The sequence below is a fragment of the Eumetopias jubatus genome, unplaced genomic scaffold (assembly GCF_037043125.1).
Source record: "Eumetopias jubatus isolate StellerSeaLion01/CBP00866 unplaced genomic scaffold, mEumJub1_p1.0 scaffold_5, whole genome shotgun sequence".
Classification (NCBI taxonomy): domain Eukaryota; kingdom Metazoa; phylum Chordata; class Mammalia; order Carnivora; family Otariidae; genus Eumetopias; species Eumetopias jubatus.
In genome coordinates, this window is record NW_028274811.1 from 142,811,232 (window position 1) to 142,825,207 (window position 13,976).

The 13,976-nt window shown below is 49.3% G+C and overlaps 1 protein-coding gene across 2 annotated transcripts in view; it reads right to left on the reverse strand.

The window, feature by feature from the left end:
* TRIO (trio Rho guanine nucleotide exchange factor) overlaps window positions 1–9,072 on the reverse strand; it is a 337,163-nt gene extending 328,091 nt beyond the window's left edge. For both annotated transcript variants that reach the window (XM_028097953.2, XM_088023532.1), the window contains exon 1: window positions 8,916–9,072. In XM_028097953.2, the coding sequence (XP_027953754.2) occupies window positions 8,916–9,072 (157 nt within the window). The remainder of the gene's footprint in view (window positions 1–8,915) is intronic.
* Between the last annotated feature and the right edge of the window lie 4,904 nt (window positions 9,073–13,976).

The following is a 13,976-nucleotide window of genomic DNA, read 5'->3' on the forward strand; positions in this document are numbered from 1 at the left end:
GCTAAAGACTCACATTACACCGAGAGCAAGAAGAGCCCGCAAGAGGCAGGGGACCACTTCAAGTCTGCCATCTTCCTAGTTTCCAAAAAATGGCCCCATATCCACAAGGAAGTGGTCACAGGAAGTCTACAGTGATCCCGCCTCAACCCTGCATAGGTTTTACAATCAAAGGGTCCCAGCAATTTGGTTCCGGAGGCAGGGGCCATCGCGCATACGGGCTGATCCCTTCTGGGAGTTCAAGGTGTGGCCAGGAGAAAGGAGAGAAATGCCTAACAGTGAGCCCTGCAAAGTCTGTGTCTCGAGGACGGCAGTTAAATACTGGTAAAGAAACAAGTACACAGGCCAGCTAACAAAATGCTGAAACTTAATGCCTGTGCCATGAAGCCTCTCCCGTGAGGAGCTGCCCTCACCCAGGCAACCTGTCAGGGGACACGTGAACTCAACTGTCACATGAAGAAAATGTATGGCCTGGAAACCATCAAATTAGCACTGGTTCTCAAGGCTCCTGAACCCAAGATAAATTAGGACAAGTGCAACAAAATTTAGATGGAGGTGAAATAACTCTAAACTAAACGTGTAAAATGTATTCTGCCTCTGTGCAATCTGGCTTCTCTGTTCGTTCGGTCCCCATCATGCCAACTACCATCACTGCCGTACTGAAAAGGGCAGCGAGCCCTGGAAATAATTTCTCAACATCAAAGGGGGGTAAAAAAGCTACCTACAAACCAGAAACATCTATATGTTTAATACTTGGCTAATGAGAAATTTATTCCAGTTATTTGGATGCCAAAATATTAAATAATTTAAACTTCAGAGATTTCACTATGTGACACTATTTAGAAATATTTATAACGACATTCTAGTCAATGTATTGTTTTCCCAATATCTGTGTGTGCCTTCGGAATAAATAATAGAAGAATTGTACTTTGGGGCCCTTACTAAACTAATAAAGTTATCCAAAAACTAATAAAATGTACATGTTATTCCTGCAGATCCTAGCACATCTGTCATGCAGAGCAAAGACTGAGTAAAAGCAAACGTAAGTATGAAAATGTAAAGCTTTATGAATCCCAATGAGCCAGGAGCACCCTCCCACAGGCCTGCGAGGTGGTGTTTTAAGTTCAAGAATAGTTTTATTTTGTGGTTATGAATCTTAAATGCTGGGACTAACACTTTATAAATTCTTTCGTTAACCATCAATACCACAAAATCGGTAGCTGCGAAGTCAATTACATACAGGAAGGCCCAAGAACAGAAGGCAAATGACCTCATGCAGATACAAACGCAGGAATACCACCGTCTCCCCCCAAACGAAACTTATCCCTAGGAATTCCTTCTTCAGCACCCAGTATAGACCATCCTGCGTGTACTACTCACTCTTCAATTTGGAGACAAAAACTCACCAGAGTGGGAAAATTTGAAGAAAAATGGTGACTGTTCATATCTAAAGATAGGGCTTCCTTAAGTCAGCAGACTTTGACTTCCATGCCATATGGATTCCTCAAGTTAACACTTCTTACAGAACCCAAGGAAAGGATCTTTACTTCCCCATAACTATCTTTGAAGTTACCCTAGAAATTACAGGAAGTTTGGTCCCACCCGATGGCAGTCAGAGTGACTACTGTTATCTTTCAAATCAACAGAAAATCTTTCCAAAACAACTCAGTTTTGTTCTAGTTTACCTAAAGAAATAACTTATATTGGATATTGGTTTTGTTTTAAAACTATTTACATATCCTTTATTACTAGTGGAGCTGATATTTATTTGTTGTACTTCTTTGAATTATCTGCCTATTTTCCTTATGGGTTGTCTTACTGATTTGAGGAAGCCCTTTTTTTCTTACACGTATAAAATTCTTTGATTTATAATAAATGTTTACTCTCAGTTTGCTGTTAGCCCTTTTTTTATGGTATGTTTTAAATTAACACACAATAAAACTGATGGGGGGGGTGCTGTTCTATGAAGTTTAAGACACAGAAGCATCAAAGCCAAAATACAAAACAGTTCCATCACCCCCGAAAATGCCCCTCATACTGACCCTCTGTAGTCACGCCCTCTCGAACCCTAATTCCTGGCAACCAATCCATCTGTTCTCTGTCACTGTTCTTTTTGAGAATGGAATCAGTGTGTAGCCTTTGAGACTGGCTTCCTTTACTCAGCATTAACTGAATGGATGCACCAGTTTATCTGTTCACACCTACATTGTTTTAATGCTAACAGCCACATCCGACCGCAAAGGCCCTCCAGCCCTTCCAAGCAGCAGGACAAGAACAGAGCAGCAGGGGCGCCTGGGTGGCTCAGCCGTTAAGCGTCAGCCTTCGGGTCAGGTCAGGATCCCAGGGTCCTGGGATCGAGCCCCACGTCGGGCTCCCTGCTCAGCGGGGAGCCTGCCTCTCCCTCTGCCGCTCCCCCAGCTTGTGTTCCTGTTCTCTCTCTCTCTGTGAAAATAAATAAACAAAAAAAAGAACAGAGCAGCATACCGTGTACTTCTTTTCGGAACTGCAGGGAAAGGGGAGGGTTCACCAAACTGGCAGGATCCTACAGAAACCCCTCCTAAAGAAAAACCAAGTGCAATTCATCACTGTCCATGACAGGACTACAGACTGTTAAGAAAATAAGCCTGATTAACTCACACGGACACCACTAACCCAAAGTACCCTAGACCTAGAATCTATTCTTCACTTCGACTAACATCTTCATTAAAGCTTTCTCTGTCAGCCTAACCACTAAAAGGTACTAATTTATGACAAAGCCCAAACAGAGTAATGCTTACAAAATACACGATTTGCTCTACAGATTTCTCCACATTCCTCACCAACCAGACAAGAGTAGACATGTGGCTAATTAAAATAGTCAGTAATCTAAAAGTCAAGTATATTTATCACCAAAACGAAGTTCTTTATTTCCACAGTACATCTGGCATTAGACCAAATATTAGAGAGTCACACTGGCAAAACCCCAGAAGCTATACCCTTTCTCCAGCTTAGCAATCTATGCCTCATGCTTGGGAAGTCTGCACACACTTGCTCTCCGGCCCTGGTCATATAGCCTTTCCCAGAGGGCAGGTGGTTTTTAATTTGGGTTTTGAGGGGCTTCCTTACATGGAGAGGAACAAAAAAGAGGAAATTAAGGTAACAACTGGTCAGTAAGCAAACTAAATGACCCCAGGAGGGAATGAGAAGTGAAAATGAGGACTTACTCACTTGCCAACCACTGAACAGGAGAGCATGAATTTCCCATAAACAAGAATGTCTGCAGGTAAGGCTCAATAACGTCCAAAACCTGGGAGACGATACTATAAATTCCAGCCAGATACCTCCTTTTCCTCTTCATAAACTGGCAGGGATAGAGTGAAATCGGGGCCTTGCAGGGGCTGGCGACTGGTGAGAGAGGAAGCAAAGGTCCCAAGAGGAAAGGCCACCACCACGGGCACAGGAGGCCCGGAGACGGTGGGGGAGGGGCAGACGGGAAGGCAGCAGGAAGTCAGTGCCGTGCAGGGCCTTGTCCCAACCTCTCCCTTCTTTTCTCCTTTTTGGTCCTTTCCCCTCAGTTAAGAGGTACTGCGACAGGAATCCCCGGAGTGGCTCCAGCTGAGCAACATACCAGCCAGCATTCCTAAATGCCAGGGCCATTGAGCAGACTCCCCATCCGAGCTCATTCCCTTGCACACTGCTCTGCTAAACAGCCCATCAGCAGAATCTGCCTCGGGACGAGAGAGAACTCCGGCTCACGACCTCATCTCTCCCACCCCTCTCCCCAGCTGTGGGCCCCACCTGGATCGCTGCCTGCCATCAGCTTCAACAGGACTGAGAAGCAAGGAGAAGATATAAAGGACGGCGTTCTTCATCCACAAGGCAACTAACAGAGTCACCCTGGCAGTTCACCCAAGCCCCCTTGGCTGAACACTTGGGAAAGGAAGGAAAGAGAAGGGACAGCAGAAGGAGCCACCACCTTCCACCAGAACGCACTGGGATTCTCCCTCAAACCCATCTCTTCACTGGCCTTGGAGGGGCTCCTGTTCCTACCAGTATCACTACTAAAATCTGTCAAGACAATGCACTTAAGGAAATAAAAACCAACTCATGATAAAATTGAGGAGGAATGAAGGGTGTTGTTAAGACTGCTTTTTATAAACACAATTCATCCCTATCAACAGAAGTGATTTTTACTGGGCAGTAAAGTGTGGCTATTGATTAAGAATTTGACTTTTCTCTGGACTTCTGCCAAGGATGTGAGATAAAATTTTATTTTCTCAGTAGAGGAATCAAGTAAATAAGCTTAAAATAAGTATCAGATATAGCTGATTTACATTATGGCAGCTTCAAATACATCTTGCACTTTCAGTTAGAAACAAACCCCAAATTTACCATAACATTTAAAAGGTCTAGAAAGACCATCCTAATCACTTATTTTTAGTATGCACTTGAGGAATATATTTAAACCACAGGCTTCGTTTTGAACAGAACCACTTGTGTCACTTATATCTTGGTTAATCATTTAAATCATTAAATGGCTTCATTTAAATCTTCATTTGAATCTTGGACAGTTAAACTGCAAAGGAAAAAATACAATATCCTGTGTAAGTCAATTTACAAGGTCTCAATGAAAAGTTTCTTTGAATGACTGTTTTACTGCTCTTTGATTTCTTGAAAGTCACTTACAGGATTATTTTTAACTAACTCTACTTTCTTCTAAAACTGAGTCTCACTGCCACAGAAAAAGGAGAAACTGACATTCACTCTCAAATTACATTTTCTTCAACTCCCTTTTTCAAAATACTGAGGGTAACAAGGACCGAATTTGTAAAACAATAATTACTCGTGCTCACAAAGACCAAAGCTGCCAGACTTCTAAATATACACAGATGTAGCATGGCAAACTTGCAGGCCAGCTTAAGGCCTCCACTTATGTGGTATTAGAAGCATAAATATGAAGAAAGCTTCCCTCAATGCTCCATGAGGAAATCATCATATCAAAACACAGAAAGACATGCATGCTGCTGCTCTGTTGCTCAGTAACAGACTCAATTCTCTTCATATATTCCACTGGAAAGAAAAGCTGTAGCCAGGAGTCCAGAATAAGATCTAATAATGAAAGAAACCCAACACGATGGGCCGTGACGCTTCAGAATAACCACAAACCTTTATTCTCTGCACATTCATCTAATGCCAACCTAAAACATGCCAGGCAGGTTAAAAATAATGTATTTATGTAAGTACCCCCCCACACACACACACACTCTTGCAAGGTTAAATAGAGAGCTCTGAAAGAATGATTTATTGCCACAAGAACAGAGCCCCAAAATAGATTGGCAATAAAAGTGATTGGTCCCAGTAGGGTTGAGAACTAATGTAAGCAAAGTCCTGGCCATGAGAGGCCTCCAGGAAGAGTTGGGGGGCGGGGAACAGAGTAGGGGAGACAGGACTTCCCGGCCCTGACCCCACCTCTACCAGAGTTCCACTCTGAGCAAGGCACTCAATCGTCTTACAAGCCTGATTCCTTTTCTGGGAAAAAAAAAAAAAAAAAACCCACCTGAACTAACTCGTATCTGTGATTCCCCACCCCACCCCCCCTTTTTTTTCCTTTTAAAATCTGCTTTATCTTTTCTGGAGCTGAGGTCTGTGCAAAGGAGAAAAATGAAGTTTGAAATACACAAATACGTGGAAAATCTCGGCTGCCCTTTAACACACCATCACCACCTACTTCTGCTCAATCCAACTTGACACTAATTGACCTGCCTGCTGGTGCCAGGTTTATAATAAGGAGAATCAGGACTGTCAGAATGGACAGGTAGTTTCTGAGCCAAGGACCTGAGCGGGGAATGGAATAACAACATACGAGGTAAGAACCTGAGCGAGGTGCACTCTGGGTGCCACCAAGCCGAGGCAGAGGCAAAGGGCAATCACTGCTCTGGAGCCATGAATTACCCAAAGAAAAGTGGAGAATAACCATTAAGTGCCGGGGGCTCAGCGGGAACCACAAAATCTGAGAGAGGGAAATAGCCCCTGAGCCATTCCCCCCCCCCCACCCCTCTCCAAATGCAGAAGTCCTAATCTCAGCACCAACTCAACTCTGGCAGGTGGCAGCGCCCCTACTTGACACTTCCAGTAATGGAAAAATCACATGGCAGCCCATTCTATTCCTGAACTGCTCTAATTGTTTAAAAAGTTCTATTAAGCTGAAGTCTTTCTCCTTCTTTCATCCTACCATGGGTACCAGTTTTCAATCCATGACTACAAAGTTAAAATTTAATGCAGGACTGGGAACGAATAAAAAGAACGAAAGAAAATAAGGTAGCCAAGCAAACAGTTCCAAGGCTGAGAAAAGAAAGGCAAGCAACAGAAATGCTTTGTCTAGGACACGTTGGCAATGTTGTGCCAGGCGCTTTCTGGAAAAATGTTCACACCCTAATTTGTCCACTGCAGTCAATGAGAACCATTTTTGTGTGTTTCTGCACCTTAGAAAAGAAGGTCAGATTTTACTGATGGGCTTGGCCTCTCCATTCAGCCATCCATATTCAACCAAAGTCGCGGAGGAGGCTCCCCTGCCTGAGCCACTCTACCAGATGAGGTCCTTACTCACATTCCTCCTGCTTCATCTGTCCCGACTGTCCAAACCCCCACCCCACCCCCACAAATCCAACTGAATGGTCCCTCTCTTACCCTCTGCTAGACATCACTGTCCTAGATGCTGCAGCCAAGATCTAGGTCAGGGATTCAGAGCTGCCCAAAGGAGGGAAAAACACTTTAAAAAGATGTCCCAGACTACCCCTGGGATGGGACAGTGCAATTGCTGCTACTTAAAATCCGCTCTGGCTCCTGATTCCGAATGAAACTAAAAGCATGGTTTGTCACATCATTTTGGAGGGTGGAAGAAAGGAGCAAACCAGTGAGAGCACTGCCTGCTTTTGCCCAAAACTGAGCATGAACAAGAGCCAGGCCATGGAAGCAAGCATGGGCACAGGCATTAGGCACAGCAACCACCAGACTTAGCTCCTCAGATAAATCCTGGGAAGAGCTACACTGACAGGGAGCCAGTTTTCTGCAGGCATCCAGTCCAACCTGATGTGTTTTGGGCTCTTCTGAGCAAAAGAAGTAATTTCTCGACTGCGCATAATAAAGATGTAAGAAAGTCTGGCCTCACAAGCACCAAAAATTCCATCTCCAGGGCACAGGAGCCTTTCTAACAGAGAGGAGCCGAATTCTGCACAGAATCTATTATTCTGTGACAGGTGGTAGAGACAGAGGAAAGACAGGCTAGACTTTAGCTTCAGGGCATGAAGGGAAGACGTCCCAGTTCTGCTATTAAGAGGTAACACGAGGCTGCTCTATCGGGCTAGCTGCACACATCCCCCCAAAAAAGGCTTTCATTTGAAGGAGATCATGTTTTCCTAAACCGTTGCTTTCTGCGAGGACCTCACGCGGAGAGGGAGCACGAAGAAGTGTATTAACCCCAAGCTGACACTGTAGAGTCGGCGTATGTCACTCCTAGCCACATCCAATCTGTTAAAATGACTCAAAAATAACCCCGCTTGCAAAGATCAAGAAAGCGAGGGGAAGACAGTACTAAACCAGGTACCTATTGGCACTGCTAACTTCTGCCTCTGACCATCGCCCTCCCGCAGCCAACTGCTCCTTGTGACCCGGATTACCGGATTTGAAAGGGGCCACGAACAAACGTGAGCCGCCGGCCCCCGGCGCGCGCCCCATCACGGGCCGTTTCCCCGACGTCTCAGCCCCACCGTCCTCCCCGGGGCTGCCACCAGCACTCAGCACACGCCCTCCGCTCGCCCGCCCCGGCCCTGGCGCGGACCTGGCCTGCCCTCCTCGGCTCTCCAGCGCCGAGTCTGCATCCTCCCAGCCCCGCGCTGGCCCGCTCGGCATGCGCTCCGGGCTGCGGGCCCCCCCGAAGCCGCCGCCGCCGCCGCCACCGCCGCCCGCTCCTCCGCCGACGCCCGGGCGCGCTAGCAGACCGGACTAGGCGGGGGGAGAGGAGGAGAGGAGGGGCGGAGGGGCGCGGGGGCGCGGGCTCGACTCACGCGGGATCTGGGCCCGGGCCGGAGGCGCCACTACGGGGGTCCCGGGGACGCCCCGTCACGCCCCCCACGCCTTCTCCCCGCGGGCTGGCCGCCAAGCTCACCTCTCCCGCGGGCACCCCTCCTCGCCAGAAAGACACCGGGCCACCTGGCACTGCCTCCACCTCCAAGCCACCCAGGCAGTGCCCCGCGAGCGCTCGCCGCGCGCCGTCCTCCTGGGCCACCGCGTTCGCAGATGTCCCACCCGGGCCGCCCCCGGAGACAATGGCTCACCCGCCTCCCGGCCGGCCGCGCTTCACCTCCCCCCTCCCTGGGCAGCGGGTGCCATGGCTGCCCCGTTTCACAGAAGCGTAGACAGAGGCCGGGGACGTGACAGGCTAGAGAACCGAGCAAAGATACCCGGCTGCTAATGGGGTCGAGGAGGGGCCAGGCACAAATCCGCCACTGAGACCAGCCCAGATCAGAGCCGCTTTCCCGGGTCCAGCCCTGCCACCCCCGTCCGGGCCAGGGGCCTCCGCCCTCACCGTCCCCGCAGCCGATTCCTCGGCTCTCCCGCGAAAGAGACAAAGAGCCGGCGCCCCAACCCGTAGAGCGGTGGCCGCCGGGGACGGGTGACGGTTAGATTTTACCCTGGAACGAGGGGCGGGCGCAGGGAAGGGCGAGTCCACGGCGTCCGGGCCGAGCTACGGCCCGCGGGGCGGCGCGGGCAGCGGGACACGCGGGTGTAGGTCCGGGAGACCGGGCGTGGGGGTGCAGTAGCCCGGGCCAGAGCGCGCCGGGCCCGAAGGACGGGCGGGCACCGGGCGCGCCGGGACTCCCGGACCGCGCCTCCACGGCGGGCTTGGCCGAGAGCGCGGGCAGCGCCGCAGTTGCACTCACCGGATCGGAAGAAGGCCGCGATGTCGGCCAGGTCCTTGGCAGCCTCCTCGGCCCCCTCGCCCGCGCCGCCCCCGCAGCCCGAGCCCGCCGCGCTGGTCGTGGCGGCGGGGCCAGAGGACGCGGCGGGGGCGGCGGCGCCGCCGCTGCTGCCGCTCATGGCTGCGGCGGCGCCCGCGGCCGCGCCCGGCTCGGGCCCCGCGCCCCTAGCGCCGCGTGCCGCCCGCTCCGCGCCGGGCCTGGCGGCGCCGAGCACCCAGCTGCCAGCGCCCGGCGCGCGGACGCAGAGCCCCGGGGCGGCAGCGGGCGGCGGCGGCGGCGGCGGCTCGGCCAGTGGAGCGCGCCCACATAGACGAGGACTCCGCCCGGTAGCCGCGAGCCGGCCGCGGGGCGGGGACGCGGAGCCACGGCCTCGGCGGCGGCGCCGGCCGGAGCGCGGGCAGCAGCGCGCGCCGCGCAGGACACGCAGTCGCAAGGGCGGGGGCCCGTGGCCGGCAGGAGCTCCGGGATCACGGGCGCCGGCGGCAGCCGCGAGCCTCCATCTTGATTTCAAATGGGGAAGGAAGGAGGGGGAGGGGGAAAATCACGGCCGAGGGAACCCGGGTGAAAGGAAAAGGGAGAGCAGGGAAAGGAGAGGAAGGGAAAAAAAAAAAAAAAAAAAAGAGGGGCTTCGGGAATTTCCGGCGAACATCGTCAGGGGCCCGAGCGTGGGCTCGGCGGGTGGGCGGGGCCTGGCGGGAGGGGCGGGGCCTCGCCTGTCGGCCGGACGCCCTGAGAGCCGGCGGGCGGCGGCGTAAAGGCACAGCTGCGCTCCCTGTCCTCCGCCGGGGCAGTTCCAACCTGGAAGGAGCAGGAACGCTCACACCAGCTGGGGCGGACGTTTCCTGCAGCAAGCACCGTCCTCCGAGCGCTCGAGCTGTTTTATCACCGATCTCGCCCGCAGAAACCGGTGACTTGGGCACGGAGCTCGCACTGGCACGTAGAGCGGGCTCCAGAATAGTTGTTGAATGAACAGAGAGCTCATGGAAACAGTCCCAGAGGCGAGTGGGGCAATCCTCTGAACTCCTGGGGGCCCAAGTCTTCTCATCTGTAAAATCAGATTCCTGACTCAAAGCTCCTCTTGTCCTTAACCCACCAGAACGTTGAGAATGGGGAGGGTGATGGGGGCTGGGAAAACCGAAGGAAATGGAGAATGGGTGACACCCAGCTTTATGGAAGTTCTGTGTCAAACCAGAATCAAGTACAAAACGTTTTTGACGTGGCTACAAGAGGAGTGAGCAGAAGGGATGGATGTCAGAGGTTAAAGGAGCCAATGCTGGGGAAACAGGAGAGACAGAAACCAGACTGATTTTTTTTTTTTAAATGGACGATGAAACTACTGTAATGCATACTGGAAAGGAACAATTAAATAAATGAGGGGTGGATGGTGGACACCAGGTTTATCACCGTGGGAGAGGGAGGTTACGGATAAATAGGAGGAAGCTAGAATGAGCCCTGTGGTACTGGGTTGTAGTTGGAGACCTCACTATGTACCCATGATGAGCTTGATATAAACAGAAATGGATAGATAAAAAGATTTACAGATATGTGTATATATGTGGGTTAGTACACATACATGTAATATCCTTGCTGTGTCAGCTGAGTGGACTTAGAAATAACACTCCAGGAACAAGGAGTACACCTGGCACTGAGATCTTGTTTTTAACACCATTCTTCAGTAAAAAGAGGTCTCCTTGAGGAACTGGACTGCAGCAGGGAGTATACAAGATGCTCCTGGAGCATCTTGTTGGGCCAGAAGGTAAGGAAGTGGTCAAAAAAAATTTTTTTTTAATCAACAACAAGAGAGAAGGAGCCTGTCAAAGGGACACAGGAGCCAATTGAAAGAGCTCCCAGTGGCCAAAGCTGGAACAATTTGAGCAACAAAATAAATAAAATAACACTTGATTATAACCCAAAGTATAAAATAAATATCCATGAGTCCATACTGACACAATTGATTAAATAAGTCAATAAATGGAGAGGACAACTCTCCTGTGAAGAATTTCAAATCGTTTATGTAGATACTCCGCCCTCTGTGAGATTAGTACTAGAACTCTCCTGTCCTTAACTATGGGCTGCACATAGTATCTTCCTTCCCAAGAGTAAAACATGGTAAGTGGGGAGAGTGACCTTCCAGTGGAGAAACCTGACAAACCCTAATTTAGCCAGTGATCAAGGTTAGCATCAATACTGAGAAACCACGTGGATGGTAGTATGTACCCTTGATACGATGTGAAGAAAATGGCACTTTACCTCTGTGGTCTAACTTCCAAGAATACATAACCCCAGTCTAGCCATGAGAAAAACAGCAGACAAATCCAAATTAAGGAACATTCTACAAACTGGCTGACCAGTTCTTTCCCAAACTGTCAAGGTCTTCAAAATAACAAGAGTCAGAAAAACCATCACAGTCAAGAGGAGCCCAAGGAAACATGACAACTAAATGTAATACGGTATTCGTGACGGGATCCTGGAACGAACGAAAGAAAGAAAGAAAGAGAGAGAAAAGAAAGAATTAGGTAAAAACTAAGAAAATTTGAATAATATATGATACATGCCAATACTGATTTATTAATTGTGCATAATATAAGAAAACTTGATGTTGGGTATAGGGGAACTCTGTACTATCTTCATAACTTTTCTGTACATTTAAATCTATTTTATTTTTTTTAAAGATTTCATTTTTTATTTATTCATGAGAGACAGAGAGAGAGAGAGAGAGAGGCAGAGGGAAAAGCAGGCTCCCAAGGAGCAGGGAGCCCGATGCGGGACTCGATCCCAGGACTCCGGGATCATGACCTGAGCCGAAGGCAGACGCTTAACCACCTGAGCCACCCAGGCGCCCTGAATCTATTTTAAAATAAAAGTTTATTTTTAAAAATTTTTAATTATATGTGCAGTATCTCAAAAAGAAAAATGCAATAGGTCCAAATTCCACAGGCCATCATGTCAGGTGTGCTGACAATGTTTCTTTTCCATATTTTTCTGTGGGGTAATTTCTGTCTCCATTTCCCATTCCTCATGGCAGAAGCTGAATCCTAGTTCAAGGACAACTCGATCTCTGGAAATGTTCTTTGTCAGTTGGGTAGCTACTCCCAGTCACTCAGGAAAACATTCAGGTGCTCACTGCGGAGCTCAGACCCACCTTCTCCACCCAGCCTGCCCCAGAAAGTGAGGCCAAGTGAGAATCTCTCTGCTCCCAGGTCCCTCAAGCCTACCTGAGCACAGACTTCCCTTCTCAGAGACATCAGGATCTAATGCTATCCATCTCCTCTCCCCAAAACTGCAGAATCATTTTCTCTGAAGGAGTAAATCTCACTCTAGTTTCATCATGCTTTCTTCCAAATCTATTGTTTTTGCATAATCTTTGTGTTCTTAAGGAAACTCAGTTTTAATACTCGAAACCCTTTACCTCCAGTGATTCCTTCTGCCATGGCTTCCAGCAGTGTGTCTACAAATTCAGAATCCAAGTGCTGATTTCTTTCTTTTCCTTTGCATCTCACCCAGAGTTACCGGCCCCTGAAGGTAATGAATACAGAGCCACCAATCCCACACCCCCGCCTAAATGGTGGGAAAAGGTCAAACATATAGAAAAGTAAAAACTGCTGGGGTGGGGAGCTGGGGGTGGGGGGCAGACTGGAAATCGTGCAGCCACAGAAAGATCGCCAATGCCTCAGTGCTGGTCCACCAGAAGAAACAACTGGAAAAGGATTGTTCTGTTGGAGGGTGCTTGGGTGGGGGCAAGCTCTGGATGTTGGGAGTTGGCCTGACAGAGAATGTGCCTACATGGCAATGACTGCTAAGGGTGTGGGGGATTAGGGTGGAGAGGGAATGTATTTGGGCAAAAAGGTCTCTCTAGGGTTGAGCTCCAGGTATTGACCAATTCTATCTCAGGTAGAGACATTGCCAAGAGAATGATACAGAAGACCTGTGACTGAGTATGGGACACGCATGAAGTCTCACCCAGCTTGCAATAAGAAAAAGAGGCTGGGCACAGGTTTTTCCTTCTGCCATCTGAGTATGTGTAGGGGGATCTAAACAGGGTTTCATGACAGCTGCTGTTGATCCTACCCAACCTTCAAAATGGAGCTCAAATTTCACCTCCTTTCACGAAGCTCCTACAGCACTCAAACTCATCTCTCCCTTCTCTGTATTCTGCAGCCCCAGTTCGTGCCGGCCTTTGATCAAGTGCTGCACTATATTATTTACGTCGTTCCTGTTTAACGTCTTGCCTGCAAGATGAGGAGATCCTTTGCAATGAGCATGCCAGCATGGGCATGTCTCCTGTGTGCCTAGAACTGAGGCACAAAGGTATGAAGCAGAAGACATGGAGAAAGCCAGCTGGGGAGACCCTGCAAGGTGTCTACTCACCATCCTTTCTCTCCTTCTTACCAGAACCCATGCATGGCCTGCTGAAAAACCCCACTTCCCAGCTATGGTGGTTATGCCACAGGGTGCCGGCTAATGAGATATAAGTGGAGAGGATGGGGCAGGGCTCACACGAAGGAGTTTAGATTCAGCATGTGCACACCCTGTGCCCTTTGTCCTCTCTGGAACACAGGCAAGATGCTGGAGGGGAAGAAGCCACCATGTGACTCCGAAGGGGTGAAGATGAGGACAGAAGCCCATGGTACAGATGGCTCAGGGAGCTGCCCACCTCCAGACTCCTTGTTACATAGAAACACACAAGAAAAAGAAGACCCTGAGTTAGTTAGGTTGCCTGTTCAGTTTCATGCCCCCGAACCAGTTCCTAACACATAGACCAGCCATGCTTCTTCATCAGGGCTCCTCAGACTTTTCCGCTAAAGAAACTCTGAAGATGGTGAAAGTTGTGTCCTTAAGAATCTTGTGGGGAGCCCAAGCAGCTTGAAATCTCTTTTCCTTAGAAATGCATCTGAATTTTTCCTTCTCCTTATAATTGGCATTTATTTTAATATATGATTAATGTCTTAAGTCATTTACCAGTTGTTTGGGGTTCAATTGTGCCCTCCCAAGAAGACACATCGATATATTAGCCCTCAGTAC